The sequence below is a fragment of the Botryllus schlosseri genome, chromosome 13, assembly GCF_051294905.1.
Source record: "Botryllus schlosseri isolate E-star chromosome 13, Bs_hap1, whole genome shotgun sequence".
Classification (NCBI taxonomy): domain Eukaryota; kingdom Metazoa; phylum Chordata; class Ascidiacea; order Stolidobranchia; family Styelidae; genus Botryllus; species Botryllus schlosseri.
This window is the reverse complement of record NC_137248.1, coordinates 18,776,460-18,803,998: the sequence shown is the minus strand read 5'-3', so window position 1 is coordinate 18,803,998 and position 27,539 is coordinate 18,776,460. Positions and strand designations below refer to the sequence as shown.

The window sequence follows — 27,539 nt, the reverse complement described above, 5'->3', positions numbered from 1 at the left end:
CGTTGAGTAATAGATGAATTTCAGCTGCGCTATACTGCACCTCAGTAATTGGCATTGATAACATAAAGCGCTTGAGAGTTATACCTCCAATTTAGTTTTATTAGACAGTATTTCGTTACCAAACGATTGAACAAATACTGTTTCAATGTATTATTGTGCAACATTCGCATATCGGGTTAAAATACTACAGTACTTCTTCAAATATAGTACTACGCCATGCAGTGCGAGGTGAAACAGCATTTACATTTGACAAAATTACACCACAAGAAGTAGGAATAAAAGCAAAAAAAGTTTTAAGCCGACGGAAAATCATTTATAATTATGTAATATACGAATACGTATACATAGCCTTGATAATAAAGTATTAGAGTGAAAAAGAAGGTTATGGATGTGAATGTAATAGCTGACATCGCGTTGAGTGGCGACTTCCTTCAAAATCATTAACTACAAGCTCAGCAAAATACATATACGGAATGGAACTTCATGGTACAAACTCAACATCACAGATGGTACAATTTCACATCTCGGTATTGATACTACTCTAAACAGGGAAACCATAATGTGCTATTACAGTAGATAATATTAAATCAGAAGGAACATGGCGAAGGACATCTATCTTTCCATCAATCGCAATTTGAATTCTTCTTTCGGAGTTATTCCCAGTTTATAAGTCACTTGCAAAGGCGGTTTCTGAAAAAAAAAGAATGTACCATAATGCGGAGAAATTCGAGTAGTCGTTATCACTTTACACAAAAATATATAATCATAATCATATAATCATTTTCACAAGGTACTCTCCGGTATCTCTTCTTAATACAAAATTCTATCACGACCGACCGTGCCTAACAGCAGTATCATCACAATTGTAACCTCATCCAGAGCGTAGCTCGGATGAATATTTTGGGAGATGTGACGACTTTTTGAATGATGTCAGGCCCTTGAATATCGTGAATTAATATTGCGACGCCTGGGCAAAACAATGACATAACAATGCCCAAGTCGAAAATACGGAGCGGCTTCCCCGCCTCTCGCCTCGCTGGCTATGCCTCTGCCATCATCTTTGGAGCACCAGTCAAATATCCGACGATCACTTTTTACCTATCTAAATGTACTGCGAAGGTAGAGTATGGAATGCTACAGAAAGTAGGCTACACGGTTTCTGAAAGGAGAAAAGTTAGTTGTCGGGCTGAGCACAATCGAGTATGCCTACTTCAGTGATTCAAATGCAGGATCAGTCTTCCATTTATCACATCATTACACCAGAAGAGTACCGATGATGCTGGAAGTTCAAGAATCTACCTTTTATGCGACTGTACACAAAATAATACCAGTTCTACATCCCAAATTTGATACAATATCTACCAAAATTATTTAACTGAGCTTTATTAAAATGACTACGGGTGATGGATCTCAACTTCGCAGAAATGTCATTTCGACTCCCCCTTGTTCTGTATATTTTGGATGCTTCGATGATGCAAAGCTTCCATGTAGAGAAAAATATATGGAAACTATATGTGAAAATAAAGGATGTAATGTATTTTTTCCTTGATGTTTCCTGGTGGCATATACACCGTCTTATGATATGACATCCACACGATCTGTGCATCAGAGATGAGCATGGATTAGGATTAGGATTTGGGAAAACCGGATTTGTGAAAGTTTGACGGATTAGGATTGGATTAGGATTGTATTTACCGACTTTCGGGGAGATTCATGTCCCGTCAGTGTTGGGATCAAGTCATTACCTTCGAGTCACGAGTCATTTCGAGTCATTGCACATTTTGACTCGAGTCAAGTCAAGTCAATCGATTTTCGAAGGTGACTCGAGTCAAGTCAAGTCACTCGATTTTTGGAGGTGACTCGAGTCAAGTCGAGTCAAGTCAAGTCAAGTCACGAGTCAAGTCACATTTCAAGTCAAGTTGCCTTTTCGAAGTATGAGGTATGCTACGTTAGGGCATTTTGCTAGCTGTCTGAAATACAGACTGAGTGGTCATTGATTTTGAACCGATGAAAGAATATAGGTTTAAATATACACACAAGAAAGCGCTGTATCGTTCACATATGAGTAGAACTGCTAAACTACGTATGTATATAATTGCATAGCCTCAGTTTATAGTCAACGGCCAAAATAGAGTGAGATAAACGAATTGATTAGATGCAATACAGTACCCATTTACAAATTGATATGACACAATTCGAATCTGCGCCAACGGTTGAGGACGATATAATATTCGAATTCAATTTCAATAAAACAAGAAGTTTGGTCAAGGTAAGAACGGAGAACAAAAATAAACATTTTGTTATAAAATTCTTACCATACTAGTTTACGACAACGTAAGCTGTAAGCTTCGATCACTTCGCTTGCGGTAAATATATTTGTGAGAGAACAATGGAGGCTCAGCAAAACGCACGATCATTGAATGATTGGTCGCTCTCACGGGTCACATCAGCGTTTTGCGAACAATCCGAACAAATGCAAGATACAGTGATTTTTATCAAAACCGATTATACTTGATGACTTGAAATTGACTCGTGAATTTTGCTCCGAGTCACGAGTCAATCCACATTTCTGATGCGCCGAGTCAAGTCAAGTCAAGTCATTTTAGAAGAGTGACTCGAGTCAAGTCAAGTCATACGAAAAAGGTGACTCGAGTCAGACTCGAGTCAAGTCATGACTCGAGTCATCCCAACACTGTGTCCCGTGGCGTAACGCGGCAAAGTGTTACCTCCTACCAAAATTACTTCAAATACTCTGGCCCTCATTTAGCGTTTAATTTCTTTCTTCATAATTATATGCATATAACGTAGGCTTTCTAAGTGGAATTTTAAGTTTGGATCGGATTAGGATTAGGATTTGATGCTTCGGATTTGGATTGGATTAGGACTTAGAAATTCTAAATCCGCTCATCTCTGCTCTGTATAAGCACACCACGAGGGCATGATGATGTGGATATGTCACTGGACGAGGCAGGTGCAGATATGCTCTGTACAGATATGCTCTCTTACGGCTTTCTCAGTAGTGCACCGCACTTCTATGCTATCCCAGTAATGCTGAGTGCCAAGTTGGGAAGTCATGGACACCAGTGACACTAATCAGGTCTTTGGTCAGAGCCGGTCGGGGATTTAACCCATGATCCACCGATCCAAGAAGCCGGACGCTCCACTATTACGCTATATTGTCTTTCGTATATTTATCCTTGATAATAATATACCTCTTACTGGAAAGAGGCGTATAATTCTAGTACTGAAAAATTGTCTGTTACTACTCGACTCATACAATAAGTACTCGATTCGTATTCGAATCAGGCCCAGCCCATATTAGTCCTTCAATTAGACATAGTGCTTGTTACATATCGAGCAAGTACAAACATACCGGCGTATCCGCGCAAGGCGCAAATGAATACTTATGTAGGATTTGACACATCGCGATTTTGATCTCCATTTCCGCAAACTTCATTCCGATGCAGTTCCGGGGTCCAGCGCCGAACGGTTGGAACATCATGGAGTCGATCTGCGTCATATCTTCCATCCTGGCACGATACGATACGTGGGAATGAAAGAGTGACCACGTGTGGTCAGTAAACAAATACCTTTTCAGTGTACTTGAGTTGGTTTTGCATACTTCCAAAGCTTACACAATTGGCTATTTTGAACTGATTCCCTTTCGCTTAAGTTTCTTAGGCAAAACTGCTTACTTTTTCACTTTGGATTTTAGAAAGTCGAAATTGAATTACAGCAACTGAATATATATTTTTCAAATCCGCAACTATTTGTTGTGACATTTGTCACTAATGCGATAGTTGCGAAGATGCATCCTACAATTAGCAAAGTAACCACCTCTGATTAACCGCTAAAAGTATGCGATTCGTCAAAAATATCCTCTCTTTGAAACCCCTTGAATACTTCCGAGACATTCATTTTATACTTCCACTTGAATATACCAATAAATAGTACCGTATATTCATAATGAAATAAATCCGAATATTTTCGGCTGACACACGTCAGGCGTAATTGTCAGCAACTATCGGATAATTGGAAAGAACATTGTATATCAATAATCGTACCACAATATATGACGTCCCCGGCACGAAATTTCGAATAATCGGGGCGGAGAGAGCGGTTAGGCTCAATGTACTATTTGTAGATGGTACACAAACTCCTTCTATAGGCCAGGCTTGGTTGGCGTATTTTGATAAAAGTCGACTCCAACGCACCCAAATGAAGTAGCTTTGACAGGTCTTGGAAATCGTTAGTTCCACTTGTAATTGATTAGAAATTTACAGCGTCAGTTCTTCTTCTGCTGGAGTCTCAACACCGAGTACAATGATAGCCTCTCAGGGTGACCAATAGATAAATGTGTAGCTTGGATGACCACCAAACGCATATAGCTTTGAAATTGTAACCTACCTATCTGGCTTGAATTCCCATGGATCCTCCCAGTAGTCAGGGTCGTGCGCCAGAAAATACATGGGAATTTGGACAAGAATATCTTTTGGAATGAGCAGGCCATTAACGACAGTGTCGCTTCTGCACACACGTGAGTTTCTAAATAATATAAGTCAAAAATTTAAAGCACATTCAACGACTCAGTCTTCGATTTCCTGTCTTGTGCCATGCCGTAAAATTAGCGAAGCAGCGAGACGTTTGAAAACAATAAAATCAGTGTGTCACATAATAAAAAACAGTACGAAGATTGAATAATTATGAAAACACTCACACCAACAGAGAAGGATACAATCTCATCGTCTCATTTACGCACATATCGAGGAATTTGAGAGACCTCACAGTTTCGTAGTTGAATTGTCCCTGTCAATGAGAAATGTTACGTGATTATATCTAACAGAGAGTAGCCTCAACCGGTACCTTGGAGCGATATGCTTCGTCAATTTCAGCTTGCAGCCTGGTTTGTATCTCGGGATGAAAAGCCAAACTGTAAATCAAGTTTGTCATGACGTTTGAGGTGTTGTCAAATGCGGCTCCGATCATGAGCATTGCGTTTCCTATAATTTCTGTCCTTGTGAGTCCTGTGTAGGCATGGTTACAAAAGGTAATTCAATTACCCACTCATAATCAAATGATGAAGGAAGAGAGACAGAGTGAGAGAGAGAATTTTACCTTATTATCCTACCGAAATACATAGCAAAATACAGCAATATAATAATGATGCAGAAGAAGAGCAACGCAAGCATAGTAGAATATGGATGGTCTACACGACCTTTTGACGTCAAATATTTTTATCACACCGGTATCAAACTAGTACACTGCCTCTGCATAAAGAGTAATTTTAAGTAACTTGTAACTGCAGACATGTATAATTGAAACAATATCTGGGTTGATTATGGTATAAATGTTAATATAATGAGGTAATTAAATAAGTCTTTCTAAGGCCATCGATTTCCGTAAGGGTTCACGTAGTGGGTTCAATAACAGCATTTTGCCTCATGTGTTCGAACGCGCACTGTACAGTGTAAATTGACAGCGTCCTCTTTCAGGTTGAATTTGATAGTTTCACGAGGGAATGAACATGTGAACAGGCATCCCCACAATTTTAAGCGGCATACTTACGAAATGACCAACTCCAACGTTCAACCCTACCTACTCAATCAGTTTGGTGTTAGGCTACTTCCACTTCAATTTCAACGGTTTTGATATCAAAACACACCGTTTGTTGCAATTATTCCAGTAGACCGGATTGCCGAAGTCGGGGTAGATGAAATGAAAAAAATTTGATGGATGCAACCTTCGTAACAAGTCAGCGATACAGCCCCGTGTGGCCATGTCACCGTATGGTTTCAACATATCTTTCACATCGCTACTTCTAGCGCAGTGGTTCCCAACCGGGGGGGGGGGAATTTAATGGTTTCTGGTGGAGAATAGACCCATTTTTTAAACACAATATACAGGATAGTATACAGATTTACGAAGACACATGCGCAATTACCGTTACCAGTTAACTTCTCTGGAATGTATGCACCGAAAATTATATTTCGTGTTGTTCACAAAAACTCATATGTCAACTCCGGATTACCAATCACGATTTTACAAACGCATCCAGCACGACCAATATGACGTGAAATAACGCGTTCGCTAAATTTTTAGGGTACCGGTGTCGGTTCACAGTACGTTTTATGTTGTAGTTATAGGCGATTGTCTTGCGTACTGGTGTGGTTGTTTTGTGTGTCTTGTGCGCTAAAACAAGCGAAATAGCTGCACCGTAATGACAGAAGTTTCGGGTAGCGGGGAATGGAGGCTCGGAATGAATATGAAGTAGGGAACGAATACAAAATGGTTGGGAACCACTGTTCTAGCGCACTTGAGTAAAATTATTTGTCATTACTTCTAGTTCACCGTCATTAGGCTACCATCACTTATCATTCAGACCCCTCAAGTCGATCCTCGCACTATAGTAAGTCAGAGGTAATAGTCGATATGTAAACATAAATAGCCAATTGTAGGGCCATTTTTCACGGTCCGAGTAAGTGTTTATCGCAGCCTTACAACGCTAACCAGGCTTAGACCACAATATATCGGACGAGCACCAGACACTGAGCTCGCTGATACAGTCCGACGCAAAAGAAAGAGCACCATGCAGCATGCGTTACAACTAGGGCTGCATTTAAAATAAATGATGTTTTAAACAGCGTTCTAAAAAATCCTATTTAAAAAGAATAGAAAAGTTGTAAATTTATGCCATAATTGTGAAATACTTAAAAAACATCTAGTATCAGTTTGCGGGCGATTTTCACCCAATATAGTCGACGTACACGATGTGGGGTAGCAGGAACCCCCGAAACCGTCATCCGTTCTTCCGTTATAGCATGTAGATTGTAGATATATATCATTGGTACGGATTAGGTGTTCTGATGATGATGACTGCTGACTGTAAAAATGCTGCATAATGATGCAGTCCCCGGTAAATATATTTTTGGTGTGTGTGTGAAGGTCGTCGGGAGCCTTTTTCGTCGATGGAGTCATATTTATATACCCGATATTTCAAATTGTCAATGTCAATCCACTCTGACGTCATAATTAAGGATTCGTGACGTCTTGACTGAAATAAAAACAAAGCAAACAAAAAATAAAAAACTTGTTTCAAACAAGGGCCAAGTTTTAAACATGTTTGTTTGAAATCAATTGGAACCCAAGTTACAACTGATATACTGGTCAGTGGTCACCTGCGGCAGTAGCAAACATGGATGCTACACTACTGTCATTTTCAGATAATCCCCGTGTGGTATCTTTGTTATCGACGTATGCGAAATCGAACGACTTGAGAATCAAAGATAGAGCATTCAAAATAGTGATAAAAATTACCTTTCGTAGATCCTTCTGTAATTTCGGTTTCCGGAACTTCGACATCCAGCATAAGCTGCAGGAGGTCCATGCGGCGCGTACCCTATCATTATATAATCATTGCGTATTGACATATGCATAATACAATGACTGAAGCCATACCGTCTTGAGCCTGTCTTCGATGACGGCGTTTGTGAAATCTCTAGCGTATTGCAGTGATTTCGTGGGATACAGACCATATCCAAGTTTTTCAAATACACGCTCTAACGGCGGGAATAGCACTGAAAAGATAACGAGTTCGTGTCCTAGGAATTCCGCTGGAAGACTGCTCAAATTTCATGTAAGTCGCCAAGATGAATATTCATTAACCATACAACCACCCAAGTAATACTACAATGAATGACGTACCAAGTCAGTGGTTTCAAACCTGTGGGAATCCCCCACTTGTGGGGAATTCGGTAGTTTCTGTACGTGTACACACGCACTTGCGAAATAAATACATACAGTATATGCATATTATATTGGTGTCACAAACAGGTTAAGTCCGATCAGCATGACGTGCAATACAGGGCTTTGGAGCCGGAGCCGGAGCCCTGAGCCGGAGCCCCGGAGCCGTGCATTTCTACCGTGCCGGAGCTGGAGCTCTACATAAAATTCAGCCGGAGCCGGAGCTGGAGCCAGTTATTTGAGGGGTAGCTCCGACTCCGATGTATTTCATAAGATGCTATTATATATGCAACACGCAACAACCATATCTGCTGTGTCCACATAATTCAACAGCAGGCCTTCGCGAAATTAGGAATCTTTTCGTCTTTGGCGCTACCTTTTCCGACTAACCATGTTCCTGGGGATTTAATAGCAGAGCAGTTATATGTTCAATGTTCAATTTTCATACATGAGTCCCGAACCTCGGTATGCGAAATATGCCTGTGAATATTGTGGGTATTCGGCATACCGGCAATTTCATCATCAGCACAACCTTGTTGGCCAATTGTACGGTGCGAAAATAATCATCACTATGTAGCCTATTACGCGGAATGGGATAGAGGATAAAAACGTGATTTCGTTGCACATGTCGATATGACGAGCACGAGCCGAGAAATTCCATCTCATCGTTGCTCTGAATCGGATGAGCAAATACTCGATCTTTCGTGATAGTTCTTTAATCGGGCCGCGAAATTGGACAGTGTTATTGAGTATGCAGTTATGCATAAGAATTGGAATTCATTACTGCGCATGATCGTCATTCCCTCCAGTAAGGATTTTCGAGCGTAAATAGGGTATGGCAGAAGAGTCGCCCAAAACGCCGTTACACTCAGCAAACAATTGTCGCGGTGCGAGCTACTCAATGCGATGTCACTATGTCAGGACCGCATGGTATTTTATGTTGGAGACAAATTACTGATTTGATACGCGATTTCCAATTTGTAATCATCTGTTTCGTAAATTCATTCTTGATGTCTGCTTGATACTCTAGTATTCCCCGGATTATCGCGCACTGTGACTTGTCAATGTGCAATGTGCATACTGCATAGTTTAATGCGTTATGGGCATGGCGCAATGTGCATGTCACAGTGCTTAATTGGATTCCTTTCAACGAGAAAATATTATATTCCGACAAACTTGATCGACACCGGATGGGCTGGTAACGAGTGCACCAATATCGAACGTCAAACCATTGGCCATTTGGTACAAATCGAATTTCTATTGATCAGGTCGTGATATCCGCCCATATTGCTCTTACTACAGTTACAGTTGAATAATAATCGCACATTTAAAGATTGAATTGAGCTGAGCTGTGTGGCTTAATGTTGACGAGTACAGTGCCAGTGTTAAAACGCCGCATCAGAATTCTAATGCTGTGCACATGCAGCAATGGCATGGAATGAAGTGCGTTCTAGTGCAACTATGATGTTATCGACAATTGACAAGTATTCATTATGACGTCACAGGCCGGCACGGCGGCACCTATGTCTTCGTTACTGCATCCGATGTTACTGACGGATGACAGAGTCTAGATTACTATAGATACCTAACCTACGGTTAAATAAATAATCTATCTATATAGACCAGTGGTGGCCAACCTTTTCGGCTGAAGGGTCACATGAAATTGACGAACGAGTGCGCTGCCCACTAGCCGCGCCAGGCGCGTAAAATTTTCAAAGGTAATATTATTATTACTTGGGTATATTGCGGGTTGACTGTATAACGCCCGCTGGGCTCAGTTTGCAAGGACTGGACTATTCGGCATTTGCACATATCGATATCGAAGATTTCCGCTAATATACGACAATCATTTTGGCCAACATTTCATCGTCGACGATCTTTCTGAGAGCGCAAACGCGAAAAGACTTTCTCTCGGAATTGCGAATATAGTTAGACTCAATCGGCTAAATCGGGAGTTTTTTCATTTTCAGGTGGGGGCAGGCTACAGAGCAAGAAACCGTGTGACAATTTAATACGCGAGGCGTAAAGAAAAACTTTACTACTTTTTTTAGTTTATTGTAATGTACCACGATTTACTAAAAATGTGACTGGACCCTGGATCTTCCAATGCGTCGGAACTGATATTTTAGTCATCAACATCCCAAGTGTCGCGGCCAGACTAATCATATTTCTGGTTGGCCTTGCAAGTTCACAATCTGAGCAATTCAATTTCGATAATATAACAGGATTTCGATAATATAATGGGAAATTAGCTCGCGGGCTAGTCAAAACCTTCTCGCGGGCCACATATGGCCTGCATGCCGCGGATTGCCCACCCCTGATAGACAGACACCTTCGATAGTTTTCAGAGCCGGGGCCGGAGCTGGAGCTGGAGCAGTGGTAATAATGCGGCTCCGGAGCTGGAGCCGGAGCTAATGTATGATAGAACAAAGCTCCGGAGCCGGAGCTGGAGCAATGCAAATTTACGGCTGCTCCAAAGCCCTGGTGCAATAGGCTATCGCAGATTTTTGCGGGATACCAGTTGGCCTACACCAAGTCTTATGTCCCGGGAATATTTGATTTAGGACTTTAAATTAATACGCAGACAGCAATAGTCCGTTAGATCCAGTATATTACTCTGGTGAGCTTGAAGCTTAATCAAACGTATAATTACTGAAGTTAAATGCAAACACACCCATAGTTAACTCGACCTCGGATTCTTGAGAAAAGTTATGAGCAACTGCCACAATTATTGGTTGGTTTTACATTTACACGTATCTTTACTATGAATCCTGGGTCGTATTACCTTGTGCCAATAGAAAGTCTTTACGAAACAAGGTAATTACCAAATTTTATTGGAGGGAGCATTTTTAAGGGTTAAAAAGAGGGATTTTAGGTTGTGGGGAGTGAAGATCTGAAAGATCAGAAGTGAGGAATGAACGTAAAACGGTTGGAAACCACCGTACCAAGTGAATGACTGAACAACCTCACTGCCATTACAGGTTAGGCTACTCATACAAGAGTTAATGCTAAAGAATTGCCGACAATCGAATAAAATCCGTGTATACTCCAAGTGCCGTGCAATATCCTGCCCGCAAGTCAAACGCACGTCGCAGCGAAACTTTGTGGTATCCGTGAAGAAGTCAGCATTGGTTCCATACTATTACCGAGATGGGCATTACCGAGAATGCTATTACCGAGAATGGACATTACCGAGAACGGACATTACCGAGAAGGGACATTACCCAGAATGGACATTACCGAGAATGGACATTACCGAGAATGGCCAATGCCAAGAATCTAGCTTAATGTAACGGACGTTGTCGATAAATTTATACCTGAGAATCGATACCGAATGTGGCAACGCCGTGATGCACACACACGACCTATTGATATGCATAATATGCCTGCTTGGCATATATTGCATTCTCGGTAATGTCCATTCTCGGTGGTGTCCATTCTCGGTAATGTCCATTCTCGGTATTGTCGATTCTCGGCAATGTCCATTCTCGGTATTGTCCCTCTCGGTAATAGCATTCTCGGTAACGACTGGACACCGTCAGCATTAACACGATGCAGGGTTAATTCAGATTGCTCTGGTACAGTGCTTTTCAACCTTTTTGAGATTCATTCGCACCTTTTTGTAAAATAAAGTTCATTCGCACAAACTAACCAAAAATTGTTATACAAAAAGAAGATGAAAATACAACATTTATTTGTTCAGATGTGCAACAAATTGACTATACTATGTGTCTTAAGCGATCAAGCGGTTCATTAAAAAGGCTGCTATTTTCGCTCGTTTTGATTTCAACAATTTCAGTAAAACCCTTCTCGGCTAAAGAAGCTGTTGGGTTTTGTACAAGAACGTCTACTAGTGCTGGATGGCCAGGTCTTAGAATCTGCTCTGCACTCCTATCCAAAATACAACGTATTTTTTCACGAGTGAAAAATGCTTGCTGAAAGAATTCGATTTCAAGAGCTGACAAAAAGGCCCTAGGAGGCTCCAGTATGTCGAAAGAGTGAAAAACTCACTTATTTGTGTTGAGGCTTTTGCCTTATCTCTTGGAAAATAAGGTCCAAACGATCAAGGAGAGTAGGCACATTAGAGCTAGCTACCTTATGATAAGTTGCTTCAATTTTTTTCGATTTCCCATTTTCTGTCTCGCGAATATGTGGAAGAGTAAATAAACTCACGATGCTGTGTGTTCGGCTTTTTAGCTCAATCTAACTTGAGAATTAAGAACAGTTTAATAACGTTAAAGCAGCTTTTTAGATTACCTCCAAAATCTGAGTTTTTGTGGCTTCTCGCGACCCGAGCCTCTCCCATGAAAAGGAATTAATTTTTAATATTACAGTAGTAGCTTATGCTACGATTTTACGGACATGAATGACATACAGAATGCGCACACCACAATTCTATCCAATACAGCTCTACAAAATAGGTCTCACGCACGCGATTTCAAATTAGGGTGAATTAAATTCCTCTGCGCGTCGCAGTGGCACTACTGTCTACTGAGATTGCAAGAACGGGACTATTCCGTGCCGACAACAGAACATATCCATATCAAATGGTTTGGCCATCCAGTATCGGTCATAATTGGCCATGGTTTTGTCGACGATTATGTTTTGGCACCGCATTTTATCAGCGGCTCGTTGGCCAAAACCTTACGTCGTCATGTGACCCGACGCAGAAGGGGTTGGTTTCGAAATGAATGAGTCTCATAGACCTGAACTCGCTCGTTACACGTCCCTATTCCCTACACTAGTTCATCCCAACGGTCGTCAACCATGTTCAGCAGTCGGACAAATCTTATCATGACTACTCATGATAAAGCCATATTTTCTGCGTGTCTCACTTATTGGCTACGGTACCCAACCTTAGATTTGTAAAAACTATCGCAGAATTTTTCGCAATAAATTCAACAAATGTTACATACATATACACACAGATAGCTCTGGCACCGTGTCGACCCAAAATTGTACCCTTTGCGGTCCATACTTTAATAACCCTTGAAGGGGTAAAAATTTGTGTTACAATAACTTGCAAATGGGAGTCTGTAATGATGGTATTTACTACTACCCTCGTGCCTCGCACTAATCAATCAGTTATTGCGAAAGTAAGATGATTGTTTAGCGAAAGAAAGCAGGAAGTCAATTTGACGTCATTTTTCTAGCCTGTCGCAGGCTCAGACAGGCTGATATACTAGGCTTACCATACGTCCTCTTTTAGGAGGATTTGTCCTCTTTTTTGAAAATTTAGGTCAGAATAATGCGAGTTATATGCCGCAAATTAGCACAGAAGTGACGCTCCGGCGGGTATTTGGGAGTTAAAAACGGTGATTTTAGCTCTGAGCGAAAAGAAGACCCTTTTTTTTTTAGTCAACCGATCACGAAGTGGGAAAAATTCACCGGTTTTTGAGAATTCTTCTCCGATTTTGCAAGTCTGAAGTTTGTGAAAAAGTGTCCTATTTTTGGATTTCCAAAATATGGTAAGCCTATGATATACTGTATGTCTGCAACTACAAAAGCTTTCAAGCAAGGCTTTTGGATACATAATAATTATAGTGCGAAAGTATTAATTCACGACGGCTTGTGAGATCTACGATTAGTGGTGGGTCGTAAGTTAGACAAGTTTTAACAATTGCGTCGCTACAACAAAAGTTACACTGTCCTTGAATTTCCTGTTAGGTTTATTTGAATTATTCCAGGTCAGAAAAATTAGCAATTAATATTCACGATTTTCATTCGCACTCATTCGGGATTTTCATTCGCTCCACCTTCGTCATTCGCACTCATCCAGGATTTTCATTCGCACCGTTCGCACCATCTTCGTCATTCACACTGCAATTTTTTTCGTTTGCACTAGTGCGAACCGTCACACAGGTTAAAAAGCACTGCACTGGTACATTACACGCAGGTTCAAATGGATTTAGGAAAGGCAAAAATAACACTAAAATAAAAGATGCTTATGCACCCTAGTCTCTAATCCTATTGTTGTTTGGATTTCTGCCGTTTTTCCTTAGCCCAACGATGAAAAATACCAATATAAATCTAAATTTACATTTTGGAGCTGACAAAACCCAACCGCAGCTTCATGTTAAAAATCGAAAAGCAAAAGCAAACATTTAACTAGCGCTGCAGCAATTGTTTGCAGTGCACTTGGCAAGACATTGGCATTGGCAAGACGCTGGGATAACTGCAGAAGTGCGATAGTAAGGAATAATTTACGGAGGAATCCGATTGAATTCAGTCTAAATAAAAATGCAGCCTTACCATTGGGGATTCGCCTACTGTAATCTTAATGTGAGATTCCAGTATACGATATCCAGCTCGTCGCTGCCGATAACTTCATTACAGCTAGCCTATATACACGGAAGAGCGAAACTGATATATTAGTTCTCGAGCTGTTATTATTGCTACATTTGCTGTTGGTATATTCTGTGCCGAAAAGGCTGATGTATGGGGTACCGGGCAGAAATGTAAAACGGGGAAAATGTAACGATAGACCTCACCGCTAGTAGGATGAAGAAATCGCCTTCATGTTTTGAGTGCACATGCGGTAGTTATGTCTCCTAACATACCAGAAGTTATGTTGAGCTACGACGCGAAAATAATTTGATAAAACGAAATTTTGGACACTTTGAGTAAATATTTTCTGGTCTGGAATGATTTGTTCAGAAGAATAGTACCTCAAGTGGTTACAATGTAATATATGTAGCTGGAACAATGTTACCATAGGCTACCATGATGATAGGAAAACTAGGACTTGCATCGCCGGGACGGTAGTATATGAGACATCGATCCTGATCCAGCTTGTCAGGGACAATTGTAACACTCTGTTACTTTTTGCCCGTTACAATATATTTTCAACGCTGAATATCTGTGTTCACTGTACATATGTTGGTATAACTATTTACTGCAGATGAATCTTGCAACAGCCAGAAGTTTAATACCAGAACAGACCAATTCTAACATGATCTTCTGTCGGAACGGCCATACAGAAGTGGTGATGTGAATCTTATGGTCCGGTTATTTCCGTGATTCTACTACCCTATCTTATGTGGATCGACTTTCGGTGTTTCGACCTTCAATGTTCACTTAAGAACTTACCCACGACTGAATCCTCATCCCCAGACTTCGAGCGTGGCCCACTTACATTTTGTCATTTGGTGTGAACAATTTATTTTTATTTTGTACAGAACAGAAGAATACCATTAGCTTTGATACCACACAATGTTGTGTCCTCGTTTTGCTACACTATCATCGGCCCATTCAAACAAAATATTTTAGCCAGCTCGGTTTCGCACCTTCGCAGGTGACCGAATGCCCAACCCATTATAAACGCTGAACTACAGCGCCTTGGTAGAAGAGGCCGAATACGTGTAGCGAGATGATGGAATGAATGTTTCTTAAACACTTTGAACTCATGCAGAAGGCACGGCGGGTGATACTTTATTCAGATGCCAAAATGCGATGGGGCGTAGCCTAGAAGCGTTCAAACTTCTCTTTTATAGTTCAATGCAATAATACAATTTGTGCTCCCGTTTTTGTTGTTCATTTCGTTTGAATTTAGTTATAAATAACACTGTTACAATTTCCCCGCATGGGCGTTACAATTGTCCTTGGGTACGGGGCTATTGTAACATTTAGGCGACGATTTTCGCGACCCAAAGTTTCCATGATTGATTGTTGATTGAATTGGATTTTGGTTTTTATATCCAATATCGAGTCGTTGGCTTCTTGGTATAAAAGCTTGGAAATGAAATATCCACCAGAAAAAACACGTAAGGTTAGAAAATACAAAAAGTGTAACAATTGTCTCCGATCTCCCCTAACCTATATTTATTAGTGAGTAGAAGTAACTGGAAAAGATCTGGATATCAGTTCCGCTGTTTTCGATATTACCTGAGCTGGGTTCAGAACCAGATCTCAAAATCCAAATGGGAGCCGTAGACCGTATACTCACTACTGATAAATCCCACGTCACCGGCAAATCCTCTTGTAAAGAGATTTCGAATTTCCATGGTGAGCCGTGCGTCAACACCATCCGGCGATTGAACGTTGACTTTAGTGCCGAGGGCAGATGAGATGATGGCGTCCAGAGAAAGATTGGAAAATAGCCTTAAAATGTAAGAAAGATGAATGGTTGAACAACTACGAAATTGTTTCGAAGGCATGATTTGCTGGCTACTGCTATATAACTTGTTGTTTACGGTGTCGGTAGCGAGTATAGAAACCCGTTTTACACTCTGCCCAATATCAATGTAGCAATACTCAGACTCCGAACACATTGCCCGGTCTGTCAAAGACCGTTAAGGCGTAAGCTTATATTCCCTGGTAAGTCCTGGTCGAAATTGTTGGCAAAGCGACGGAATGTATTGATTTTATGAGATTATTATATGCCTTCATAACCGCGGTTGATACATTTAGCGACGTTTAAAACGCCAATATGTACTTCAGCAATGTGACATTATATGGCCCGAGTCTTCGCTAGGTATCGTGTACATTAATATAGGCCAGAGGTCTCAAACTCAAATGTGGTCGCGGGCCAATTTTCCAGTTTTTGACGACGCCGCGGGCCGCAGCATCAATAAGGCTATTCCATGTCATTCCAAGTAGGCCATAGTTGACGGGATGAAGTTGTGCTATTAAAAGTGAGCTGATACAGCAGACTGACATTCAACACACATCGTAAAATGTGATTTACTCTTGTATCAATTTAGGCCTGGCATGAAAAAATCATCACATTTATAACTATTTTAATAGAAATGTTGTTGTACTTGATATATATTAATTATAAGATATAGACGCCATGAGAGCGGAAAAATATATAATGTTATCATAAAAGCTATCACGTTATAATTTTGCAGCTACTATGAATATTGTGAATTTAACAGATTGATAATGATAGAGATTGATCTGATATCACAGCATTTGGGGTTCAGCAGTGTAGCCCAATCCAGGATTTGGGTATACTCCTGATAAGTGGGTTATTAAGCTCATGGTCAATTACCTGCGAATATGGAGCAGAAAAATAACAATATAAATATAATAATGAATGTGTCATAGGTATAGAAATGTCGAAATGCCGAACAACCCATTGTTGTTACATCTTGGAGCGTACCACTACTGTACTCGTACCTTAAGTAGCCTAATAACATGATTTAGCGACCCAAGATGTAACGAATAGATTGCCAATGGTTGCCAAAACTACTTGCTTAGTGAGCGAAATACCATGCAACGACCTTCTGGTCTATTACTATTCCCATGACTCCGTGTCCACTCGGGTCATTTTTATTTAACCATTGAGTCAGCCCGAGTCGGAGTAATTCTAATAAAGGTCGCGTCCAAGTCTAACTCACAAATTTCAGTCACGCATCGTTTAAGCATAGTGCTGTAAACGACTATCGTCTAAGGGTCAGGGTTTATCATCATGAATTGGAAATGTGGGGAAATAGTGAAAATTCTACTGCATGGACGCGGATAGTGAAGTTTAATGAATAGTTCCAGGCTTTCGGAGCAATAGAGCGAATTTTCACTTTAAAACTTGAAAAGATATATGTGCCACTTAATATATTGTAAAATTATTGAAAATCAAAAATGTCGTCACGGGCCGCACAAAATGATCTGGCGGGCTGTATGCAGCCAGCCCGTGTGCCGCGTGTTTGAGACCTCTGATATAGGCTATCACTTCATTGAAGGATAGGGTTGGAATTAGCAATATGACGTCACGAGGTTCACGTTCGTGTTCACACAGAACCTTTCAAAAAGGTTCGCGTTCACACGAACCCGAACCTTTCAGAGGTTCACACCATCCCTCTTATAATGACGTGGAAATTTGTAACATATGTATGAGGTTCACAGACAGAACACGAAGGTGAACCTCACGTTCACACCATCCCCAGTACCAACAACGAACTTGGAGTGATATGTTTGCAGACTGTTCTCGGTAACAGCTTTACGTAATGATGTGATCAAAATGAAAATCAGAGCAAACAGAACCACACCAAAAGACTGGATTGTTCACTGAATACAATGGTGTTATGAAAAGGTACTATATTACCTGCAAATATTTTAACTAACATTGGGCTGTGTGTTGCATGATTGTGTCTGATTGAGTTTACCAGAGAAGGTTGGATTATCTCACTGCTATTTCATGTAGGATTATATGTTAATGAATAACGAATTTTATTTGAAATTACGAACATAAATGTGGACCATCACCATGGTATCAATGCCTACAAAACTTGGAACACGGACTAGAATAGTTAAGCAACAAGCACCGTGGGCTTATTTAAAACAGTGCAATCACGATAATACTTTCTCCTACATATTTTCATGGACAGGAGATACCAACTTTTTAACTAAAACTTCCTTCTCATTTTGCCAAATATTGTCCAGCACTTTCAATGTCTGTTCCACACACTCTTCAATAACGTATGTTGTTTGCTTTATTTTAGAAACGGAGAACGTTGGTGACAAAGCAGATCTGTAATAGAAAGCCGCATTTTTTGGTGAAATTAGAATTTCAACTTTTGAATTCATGGTAGAGTAATGCTATGGAAAGATTTGGCGTTCCTGATCAACAAATAGAAGCAATTACGATGAAACCAGGTCCATATTTTCAAGAAGCCTGCATAAATTTTCACCACTGGCAAACAAACACATCATATATTTCATTGATAGTAGAAGTTGATGAAAAAGTTTTCAAGCTCAAACACTTGCATAAAATGCAAAATATCTAAATTTTTATTTCATCAGAAACATACCTAGTTCGTTTCCATTTTGCACCTTTGCTCGGTAGTAGGGCTTGGTTCATGTCTTTTCCGTTGAGTCTGGTGAATGACTTCTGAAACAAACAAATTCAGTCGGGGTAGTTATTATAGCATTCTAGATACGGTGTTCACAGGAGTTTGCTTAAAACACTGTTTACAACATGTTTACAACAAAGTGTTTTAAGCAACCATTTGTTTTAAATGCCAGCCTACACGCAGGAGTGGAATAAACTCGCGTTAATAGCGTATTCCATTTATATTCACCCATGATATGGTAGCTGTCGTGTGTTAGCGTTGACAACGTCAGACAAACCGGTATCTGCGATAGTGGAAATTTCGAAGTTGGTTTAATATTGTACCTGAGTTCCCCTGTATTTCGAAGATAAGATGCCAGATCGCTACGATAAGTTGAGGATCACAGGTTTACCCCATGTTTTCCTATGTGCCTCGGTATAACGAAATTGATGCTATGGGGCAGGGGCGGGCAACTTCTCCAGCCGGCGGGCCGGATATAGGAAAATTATGTACTTGGCGGGCCGGATTGCTGAATCGATGTATTATTCGCCCATTTATCCACATATACAAGGTGCAAATCGCATTTATTGAATGTGTTCAACGACAGCAATGTCACTTCAAAGCCATTTCTCGCCGATAATGACGGAGACAATGTGGATTTGAGAACAGCATTGTCATACAGGCGCCGCCATGTCTGCTTCTCTCTTATCAATCAACACACGCAGCAATCACTAATTAAGATTCCAAGGCGTTCGATAAGCCCAGTACCCCAAATGTACCAAGATATCAATTCATTAGGGCTGAATAGGTGACGTTTGTTTGTTTGTTGTGTGGTATTCATGGTGTTAGTCGACTGCTATGGTCATTTACACCAGGCCGATATTCTGCTTATTTTCCGTAACTGCCGACTTACAGCACGGCCACCTCTATAGGCTTTTGTAAGACACCGCTGACGCGGATGAGGTGGCGAGGAGGAGCCTAGGTAAACCTCCAACACTTAGGTATCGGAATTCGGAAGTCGACCTCGGTCGGTCTCGAACCCGCACCGATTGGTGTTGCAGCCGCGGATTATACCACTGCGCTATCTCGACACGAATAGGTGACGTGATAGCGTCGTTGTTCAACTGTGTGGCCTATTTCATGTCGATATTGAATTCATGCGGATCGCGGCTTCTACGACATTTGAAAAGTGGCCCGCGAGCCACGACCCGGCTACGGAATCAAAAATAAGGATTATCGGCCTGGTGTAAATGACCATTGTAGTCGACAAACACCATGATTGCCACAAACGATATTAGGGTTGAGTACATCGTAAATGGCGATAATACAACTCTTCCCGTTTCGACTAACTTACGCGTAAGCTCCATTCTCGCACGCTGCGCAGTGCGCATACATGTATTGTATATAAGAACATACAGTTACTAAAATTTGACGTAGTAAGCAAGTAGCGGGGAATCTCGGCAGATTGTAGCCGCGGGCAAGATTATCATATAAGACGGAATACTATCCGCGGGCCGTATGTTGTCAACCCCTGCTATGGAGTGATCGTAAATTTAGCGATGAAACAAAGCTTGTAGCTCTAGGGAGATTTTATATGATGTGGGCTCGAGTTATTTGTGTTTTTCGTTGATGATTCTCGGATTATCCACCAATCAAGGATAATCCAAGAATTATCAACGAAAACTCGAATAACTACGCTTCTACTAGTTGGAATTGAGTCAAATTGGTTTTGCATCGTCTTTGAAAACAGCTCAACACATCCATGGGGTTGACAGCATTTTTATTTTATTTTATTTTTCCCTAACAATTTAAAATTTTTAATTGGATCTGCGGAGTCTTACACTTGTCAGAATTGAACCAAATTTGGTGTGCAGCGTTTTCTTCATGGTAACCTGACAACCTGACAATTTAATCCGTGAATCGCTGGAATCCAAAAAAAAGTTATTTTTGAACAGCCCTCTGCAGCTATACAGATACTCGCGTATTTCATTCGTAGTTCTAGGTGTGCATGAGCGATACAACGCCTTCTTGCATACATATTCAGCTTTTTATTCGTTGTTTGATTCAAGATAAATGGCCAATTATTCTGTCTTTCAAACAGCTAGCAAAATGTAATGACATTCAATCGTTACTGATGCTTCGAACATTCGATTTGACTTGATTCGTGACTTGACTTGACTCGAGTCACCTCAAAAAAACGAGTGACTTGACTCGAGTCACCTTCGAAAATCGATTGACTTGACTTGAATCGAGTCAAAATGTGCAATGACTCAAGATGACCCGTGACTCGAAGCTATAGTGACTTGGTCCAAACACTGAAACTTACCATGTGAATTCGAAATTCCTCGAAAACTGCATATGCCATAGGCGGCTATACGTACACATAGTAAATCAAGGCAAATGTAAGAAAGTAATTCTCGACGAGGTCAGGTGATTGTGAAACACAATGGTTTCATTAAAAAAAACATTCGACAGTGAAAACTACACTCACCGTCCTTTCTGGAAAAGAATGAAATTCCTTGGTGTAGATTTTCCTCATAATGTCTGTGTCGAAAATAGTAATCACAGGATCCAAGCCGAAGTAAGTGCTGAATAAATCACAGTAAACAACATGATTATTCATGTTTTCAAACAAGAAAAAAGGCTCACAAAAATATAGTGGTAGTTAGGCCCACAGGTGCTACAGGTACAATATATGATAATATATATCAAAATAGGGGAGGTTCTCAAAGTTGAATGTGGAAATACTTAGCGTCTTATCGGAATGTTGAACGAAGTGTAAGTGCTAAATTACCAAAATGCCACCATATTCGGACAATATCATGTGATAGGGCTCACTATATCGTCACTATGACGGATGACCGCCAGTATATCACTGTATGTCCGCGATATTTGTCGAAATATTTGAGTTACGCAGCATTTAGTTGCTATAACTTAGCAATTGACGGACATCTCTAATCATCTTACCAATATGCTGAATAAGTTTCCATCATTGTATTAATACCTCTACGCTGATAAGCTATACAACAATCACACATTTATTTCAAACCTGCACGGTTATTATTTTATGAGTAATTTCTTAAGCTTGAATAGTAGAAACGCATTTACTCGAGAATGTAAGGCAAGCTCAGCTGACACTTCGGTTTCAAATGGTGTAAGAAAATGAGCAACTACTGGTTGTCGCAAAGACATCCATTATATGACATAACAATGAATGAAACAAATCATAAGGCACCTTATTGATAGTGATAGTGAACGAGATAATATACGTGGAAGTAACCGCTGTGATGCAGAGTATTGGAAAAATAAATACAGGGAAAATGAAATTAACATTTGCCGGATTAAGGAAAAGGAGCATATATCACAAACAGGGGAGGGAATGGAAATTCTGACACGTGTCGCAACAACAACCCTCGCATTGGATCACCATGTACAATTGTACAGCGACGAAATGATAACTTCAATTAAACACAACTAATTCTAAACAATTGAATATTGCAGTCATATAGGAATAAACCCGAATATTTTCGGTTGACACTCGTCACGAGTAATCGTCAGATAGATGATTCTGAAGAAAACGTCTTACATAAATTGGGTGATAAGTCGAAGTATATTCTTCAAATTCGAATATCGGCGATCGCGTATTGGCCAAACGGTATCAGTATGCTATTTTATTTTTGAAAAGTTGCTAAGGTGAAATTTTCTTGAAATGCTCAGATTCGTGTATTCGGATCAATAGAAATACTTCTCGATTCAGATTCGAGTATTCTGATGAATTGAAATACGATTCGATTCAGATTCGAGTATTCGAATCAATAGAAATACTGCTCGATTCAGCTTCGAGTATTCGAATCAATAGAAATACTATACTCTATTAAGATTTGAGTATTCGAACCAATAGAAATACTATACTCTATTAGGATTCGAGTATTCGAATCAATAGAAATACTACTCTATTCAGATTCGAGTATTCAAATCAATAGTAATGGGCTACCATACTCAATTCATATTCGAGTATTCGAATCAAAAGATATATTTCTTGATTCAAATTTGAATATTCGTATCATTCTACCGCTCCCTAGTAGCCAACGGCACTAGGATACGGCACAAGCTACAGTTACTTATAGCTGCCTTAATCAACGTATCACAACACACGCTAGGTCACAAGCTTACAGGTTCTACCCATTTGATTGCCAGTAAATTGTTAACACGCACCCACAAATTGGTCCAAGTCTTTTCTTTTGTTCGGCAAACGAATCAGAAAAGGACCCCTGCAAGACATCATTAGAATGATCCATCGATTATATATATCACAATAAACTATTAATGCGCTCTGATTTCTTTATGTATGATTGTAGAATACGGTAATCCTTGCGGTTGGTGTGAACCGTGAACGCGAGGTTGAGGTTCGCGTTTTGTGTGCGAACTTCTGGAATCTGGAAGTTCGCGTTCACAAACGAACCTTGTTAGGTTATGCACTGAGAACTTTTTTCATATATTACAATCTTTCACGTTATCATAACATTGGTTGGAATTCTTTGCATTTCAGCTTCGGACCACTCTCCGCGTGGTGCTGGCAACATGAAATGAAATTCAGCACTAAACAAACATGCACCTTGACAATTTAAAAAATTATTTGCTTGAAAGTTTGCTCGGAATATTCAGCTTTCCGTTTGTCAATCTTTCGTTTCTCTTTGCTCGGAGTTCTGCCAGCAATCACGCATTAGTAAGAACGAAACACACTACATGTAGGAAGTCCGTGAATTGTGCTTTGTCGACCAATCGGTTATGACTTGTTTTTCAGATAATATCTAACGCAAGTATAGAAGTCGGTGTTTCAGTCTTGAGAATGCATCTTTCCGGTCTAGTCGAGTCCTCGTCGAGATTGTTGACAAAGCGATTTTGCGTAAATTTTATAATATCTGATTATGCAGTTGATACATTAGGTCATCACCATGTTATTCAGCATTGTGGAATAATATGGAACTGGTCGTGGCCAGTTCTCATGTACAATAATGTATTACTTTACGGAAATATAGGGTTGGAAGTAGCAATATGACGTCATAGGTTCAAGTTCGCGTTCACACAGAAGCTTTGAAAAAGGTTCGCGTTCACACGAACCAGAAACTTTCCGGGTTCGCACCATCATTAGCGTGAAGCCCTCAGGTGTTCTGATTCGTGTGGACACTAACCTTTACTAAAAATTCGCTGTGAACGTGAACGTGGACACGAGCCTCTGACGTCACATGACGTCAAAATTCTAATTTTAAACATGACATTTCCAGTAGAATATAACTGTGTATGTAAACAATGTGTACGTGGTATCATACTTCAGAGACAAATGATTTTAGTATTTAGTTTCACTTTTCACTTGCAATAATAGCACATTATACCATACTGTCGTACTAAAATATCTAATCTGGATATAGTCGTGCTTGAGCTCATCAACTCCTCATGACTCGATTCACCTATGTATTTTGTACATTGTACACAGTACACAGCTATGTGTATGTTTATCACAGGATTAATGGATATTAGCCTGCATTCTCCAATCCGTTGTTGAAGTCTCCTTCCGAAATAGCCTATACCTGTTGATAATTATATTTTTATTGTCATTTTCGAACGGAGTAGTGGTCTAGTGCCTTTGCCTCCGTCCGAAGAATATTAAAGTCATCACATATATACATTGGTACACTGTAAGTGCACCTTGCACAAGCACAATTTTTTTCGCAGACAACGATACATCCTCTTCGTCAATTTCGTTAAATTGACAATTGATTGATTGAGCCTACGCAGTTCGCTGACTACCTGTCTCATATGCAGTGTATTATGTTCGTGATGTTGCGAGATTGCAGGCCCAGCTAACAGCAATGGCCGTAGAGCAGTGGTTCTCAAACTTTTTTAGACATGCACGCCTTTATGATAGCGAAGAATTTCGCGCCCCTTTATGATGATATCACGGGTTGCAATCAGAATGCTAGCAGTGCCAACGGATAGCTTGATGGCACGGAAAGCTCTCAAATATGAAATTCGGACTATACACAGAGCAATAACTATTAATCGGTGGTACATCGCGCGAAGCGCAAAAAAAAATTCAGTTGACCGCAGCTTCGCGCCTCCCTTAAGATGCTTTCACGCCGCACAGTTTGAGAGTCACTGCCGGAGACTCTATTAAATATTCACGAACGGAAAAGCTGAATATCCCAATCAGACTTTTGCAACACGATAAATAATTGTGGAGATTGGCAAATCCAATTTTAGCTTAGCTGAAGTTCATTAAAAGCTGTCAGCGCCATGGAGAACGTGATCCGAAATTTATATGGTAATAATTACAGTCAAGAAGGGTAAAATAACATAAATTGTGATTTCTATGAATGTTCACATGTAGAATCCACCGAGATTCCTTTGGGAACGTGAACCTCCAAATTTCGGAGGTTCACACACTCGAACTCGAACGTGAACCTCAATTCACACCATTCCTATAGTAATCCTGAAAAGATGATGATATAGAGATGATATACGGAATGGATAGATGATTTGTGTCGGGCATGACAACATCCCTAAACCAAGCACCAATGATCTTCTCTATCCAGCGAATTGCAGTTACTACTGAGAGTATTACACTAATTTATTTTGTAAATCAATATTACCGACTTCACACTGGTGTGTGATGTGTATCGCGATTGGGCATTACCATTACTTGATTGAATTACTACATCGTCTTGTATACTACGTCAATTACGGACGTGAACATTATTGCATTGGGCAGTCAATAGGATAAAGCGTTATTTCTATGTGAATGTCGCTGATTTTGATATTTGGTATATATTTTATCTGTGACGGGGCACTTGAAGTGTGGGTCATCAAACACTGATGTTTGACTCAAACAGGATGAGATATGGGCAACCCGATGATGCTTTCACGTCTCCCAGTTTGAGAACCACGGAATAAGAGGTTTGTTTGATGTTTGTAAGAATTAAAATGGATAAATCGTTTACATTCGGATGTGTTCTAATTCAGCTGAAGGATTGCCAGTTCAAAGACGATGCATGGGATTGATTGACTGTTAACAGGGAATGGCCAATACCTCATACCATCTGGTGTTGCGTCCAGATACAACGACCTGAAAGCGTGGCTGTTTCGATAATAGTTTACTAAATGACAGGTTATCATCTGAGATGAAATATAGCAATATGCAAAGTTATAGCGGAATGAAATTTGATGACCCATATCTAAACATTCTCCCCTACTACAGAAATGGCTTGCGAATTTACGCATACTCCATTATTTATATTAGCCCCGATATTGCTCTACAAAGTGTTAAATAGTAGTTTTGATTTCTGCTGGAATAAATAGTAGCCTACGGTGTATAATTCTAACAGTCTTGTGTAGAATTTCAGAGCTTGGCGTGAATTTTTAAAATGGCATCGTTAAAATGACTGATTTGTGACTAAATTTCCCGTCTCACATCATCAAACATTCCTCTCATGTGACCGAGATTCCAAATTGACGGAGGATCGTGTGGTATTCCATGTATCTTGAAAAATTGCCACTTTCGATGAATGTAATATCTGAAATACCAAGCAAAAGATGTTTTATTGAAAAGAACTATCCGGAGTCTTTTTAACAACAAAACAACTTACCTGAGCAAACACAAAGTGGATATGACGAAAACAAGCGATTCGACGGATAAAAAAGGTGCATCAGGCATTGAAATCATCATATAGCTAATCTTGATGTTTACTGGAAGAATGAGTATAGTGTTTCATCATTACATCGCAGGATTTTAAGGTGGGTAATTAAACAAACGAATGATTCAATAGCCGATCAAACAAGTCAAGAGGGTTGTGAAGTTTATTCTCCATACCATTGTAAAATATCAGTACATGCACTGCATTCGTCAACACTGAAACTCAAAACTTTCATATGACAGATGTAACGGCGATTGCGAATGATCTACAACAGGGGTATCGAACCCAAATTATGGTTTAAATTGCTCGCGAGCCGCCCGTTTGCATTGTACTTGACTACTTTATTATCAAGCATGTATAGATATAATAGTATATTACAATTGTATCACGGATCATAGGGATCGTATTCTAACAAGTAGCAACACCTTTATTCGCGAGCAATGGAATTGATGATGATCGGTCAATTGCGAATACAGTGACGTACCGCTGCTAAAACAGTAGCATTAATCACGATATAAGTTGGAATAGTTCTATGCTCCCTTTGCTTTAGTCGTAATCTGGCGTTAGACTTGTGTATGCGTTGTGATAAACAGAAGATATTAAACTGTGAACACGGACATTGGAATTTGTTTTATTCCTATGAAATCACGATTCAGGTTCATCAGGATTCCTTGGTTGGCCGTACGGGGCCCGCGGGCCGTATATGTTTGACACCCTTGATCTACAGTAACTCATGAATTAACTGAAGAAACATCTATATAGGAGCACGTGTATTTTGTAACAACATATCTATGTCCAAGGGTAACACATTCTAGAATATTATACCAACATGACCCAGGTGATCACATTGATTAGTAGGATATGACTCACATTTCCGTATGTTATCATGAGCACAACAAGCCAACAGAAATAACTTCCGCGAGTTTCTGCCTTATCTGTAAGCTATAATTCCCCTGATATACATCCAGCAATGACCTACAGCATTCATAAGCCACTTTACGATGTCTTTCTATGGCTTCATAATTTAGCTGTCATTCATCTTTGTAAAATACGAGTTATATTGGCGTGATTTTTGATGGTTACTTCCATTGAAACCATGCCGCTATGATTTGAGTATAATTATAATTATTCTTGTGTACAATATGGAACCCTTATATACTGATTTCGGGCCATTCACATTACACTACCAAGCCTCTCTTCAACATACCGCCAATTTCAATAATACCCCACGGACTCTCGACGTAGAATGACTTTCAGATTATATGGGATTGCCAAAAGCAACATCCCAATTTGCGCATTATTCGCTGCTTCACACTTGAGGCCGTCGTTCGATTTCGAG

General features: G+C 40.1%; 1 protein-coding gene and 1 long non-coding RNA gene across 2 annotated transcripts; one reads left to right on the top strand and one right to left on the bottom strand.

Moving 5' to 3' along the window:
• Positions 1–90: 90 nt before the first annotated feature.
• On the bottom strand, positions 91–26,248 carry LOC145453814 (cytochrome P450 3A31-like). Its single transcript, XM_080331800.1, has 14 exons — positions 26,153–26,248; positions 25,978–26,080; positions 22,725–22,780; positions 21,001–21,097; positions 18,489–18,568; positions 18,077–18,208; positions 15,686–15,840; positions 7,456–7,574; positions 7,315–7,396; positions 4,864–5,024; positions 4,718–4,806; positions 4,408–4,545; positions 3,374–3,530; positions 91–690 (listed from the first exon to the last, which is right to left on the bottom strand). Exons 1-14 carry the CDS (start codon positions 26,230–26,232, stop codon positions 613–615), a joined length of 1,527 nt encoding a protein of 508 aa, XP_080187926.1. The 5' UTR covers positions 26,233–26,248; the 3' UTR covers positions 91–612.
• On the top strand, positions 15,850–27,539 carry LOC145453831 (uncharacterized). Its single transcript, XR_013919932.1, has 4 exons — positions 15,850–17,460; positions 17,491–19,317; positions 19,609–25,463; positions 25,530–27,539. It is a non-coding gene; the product is annotated as an uncharacterized LOC145453831 (long non-coding RNA).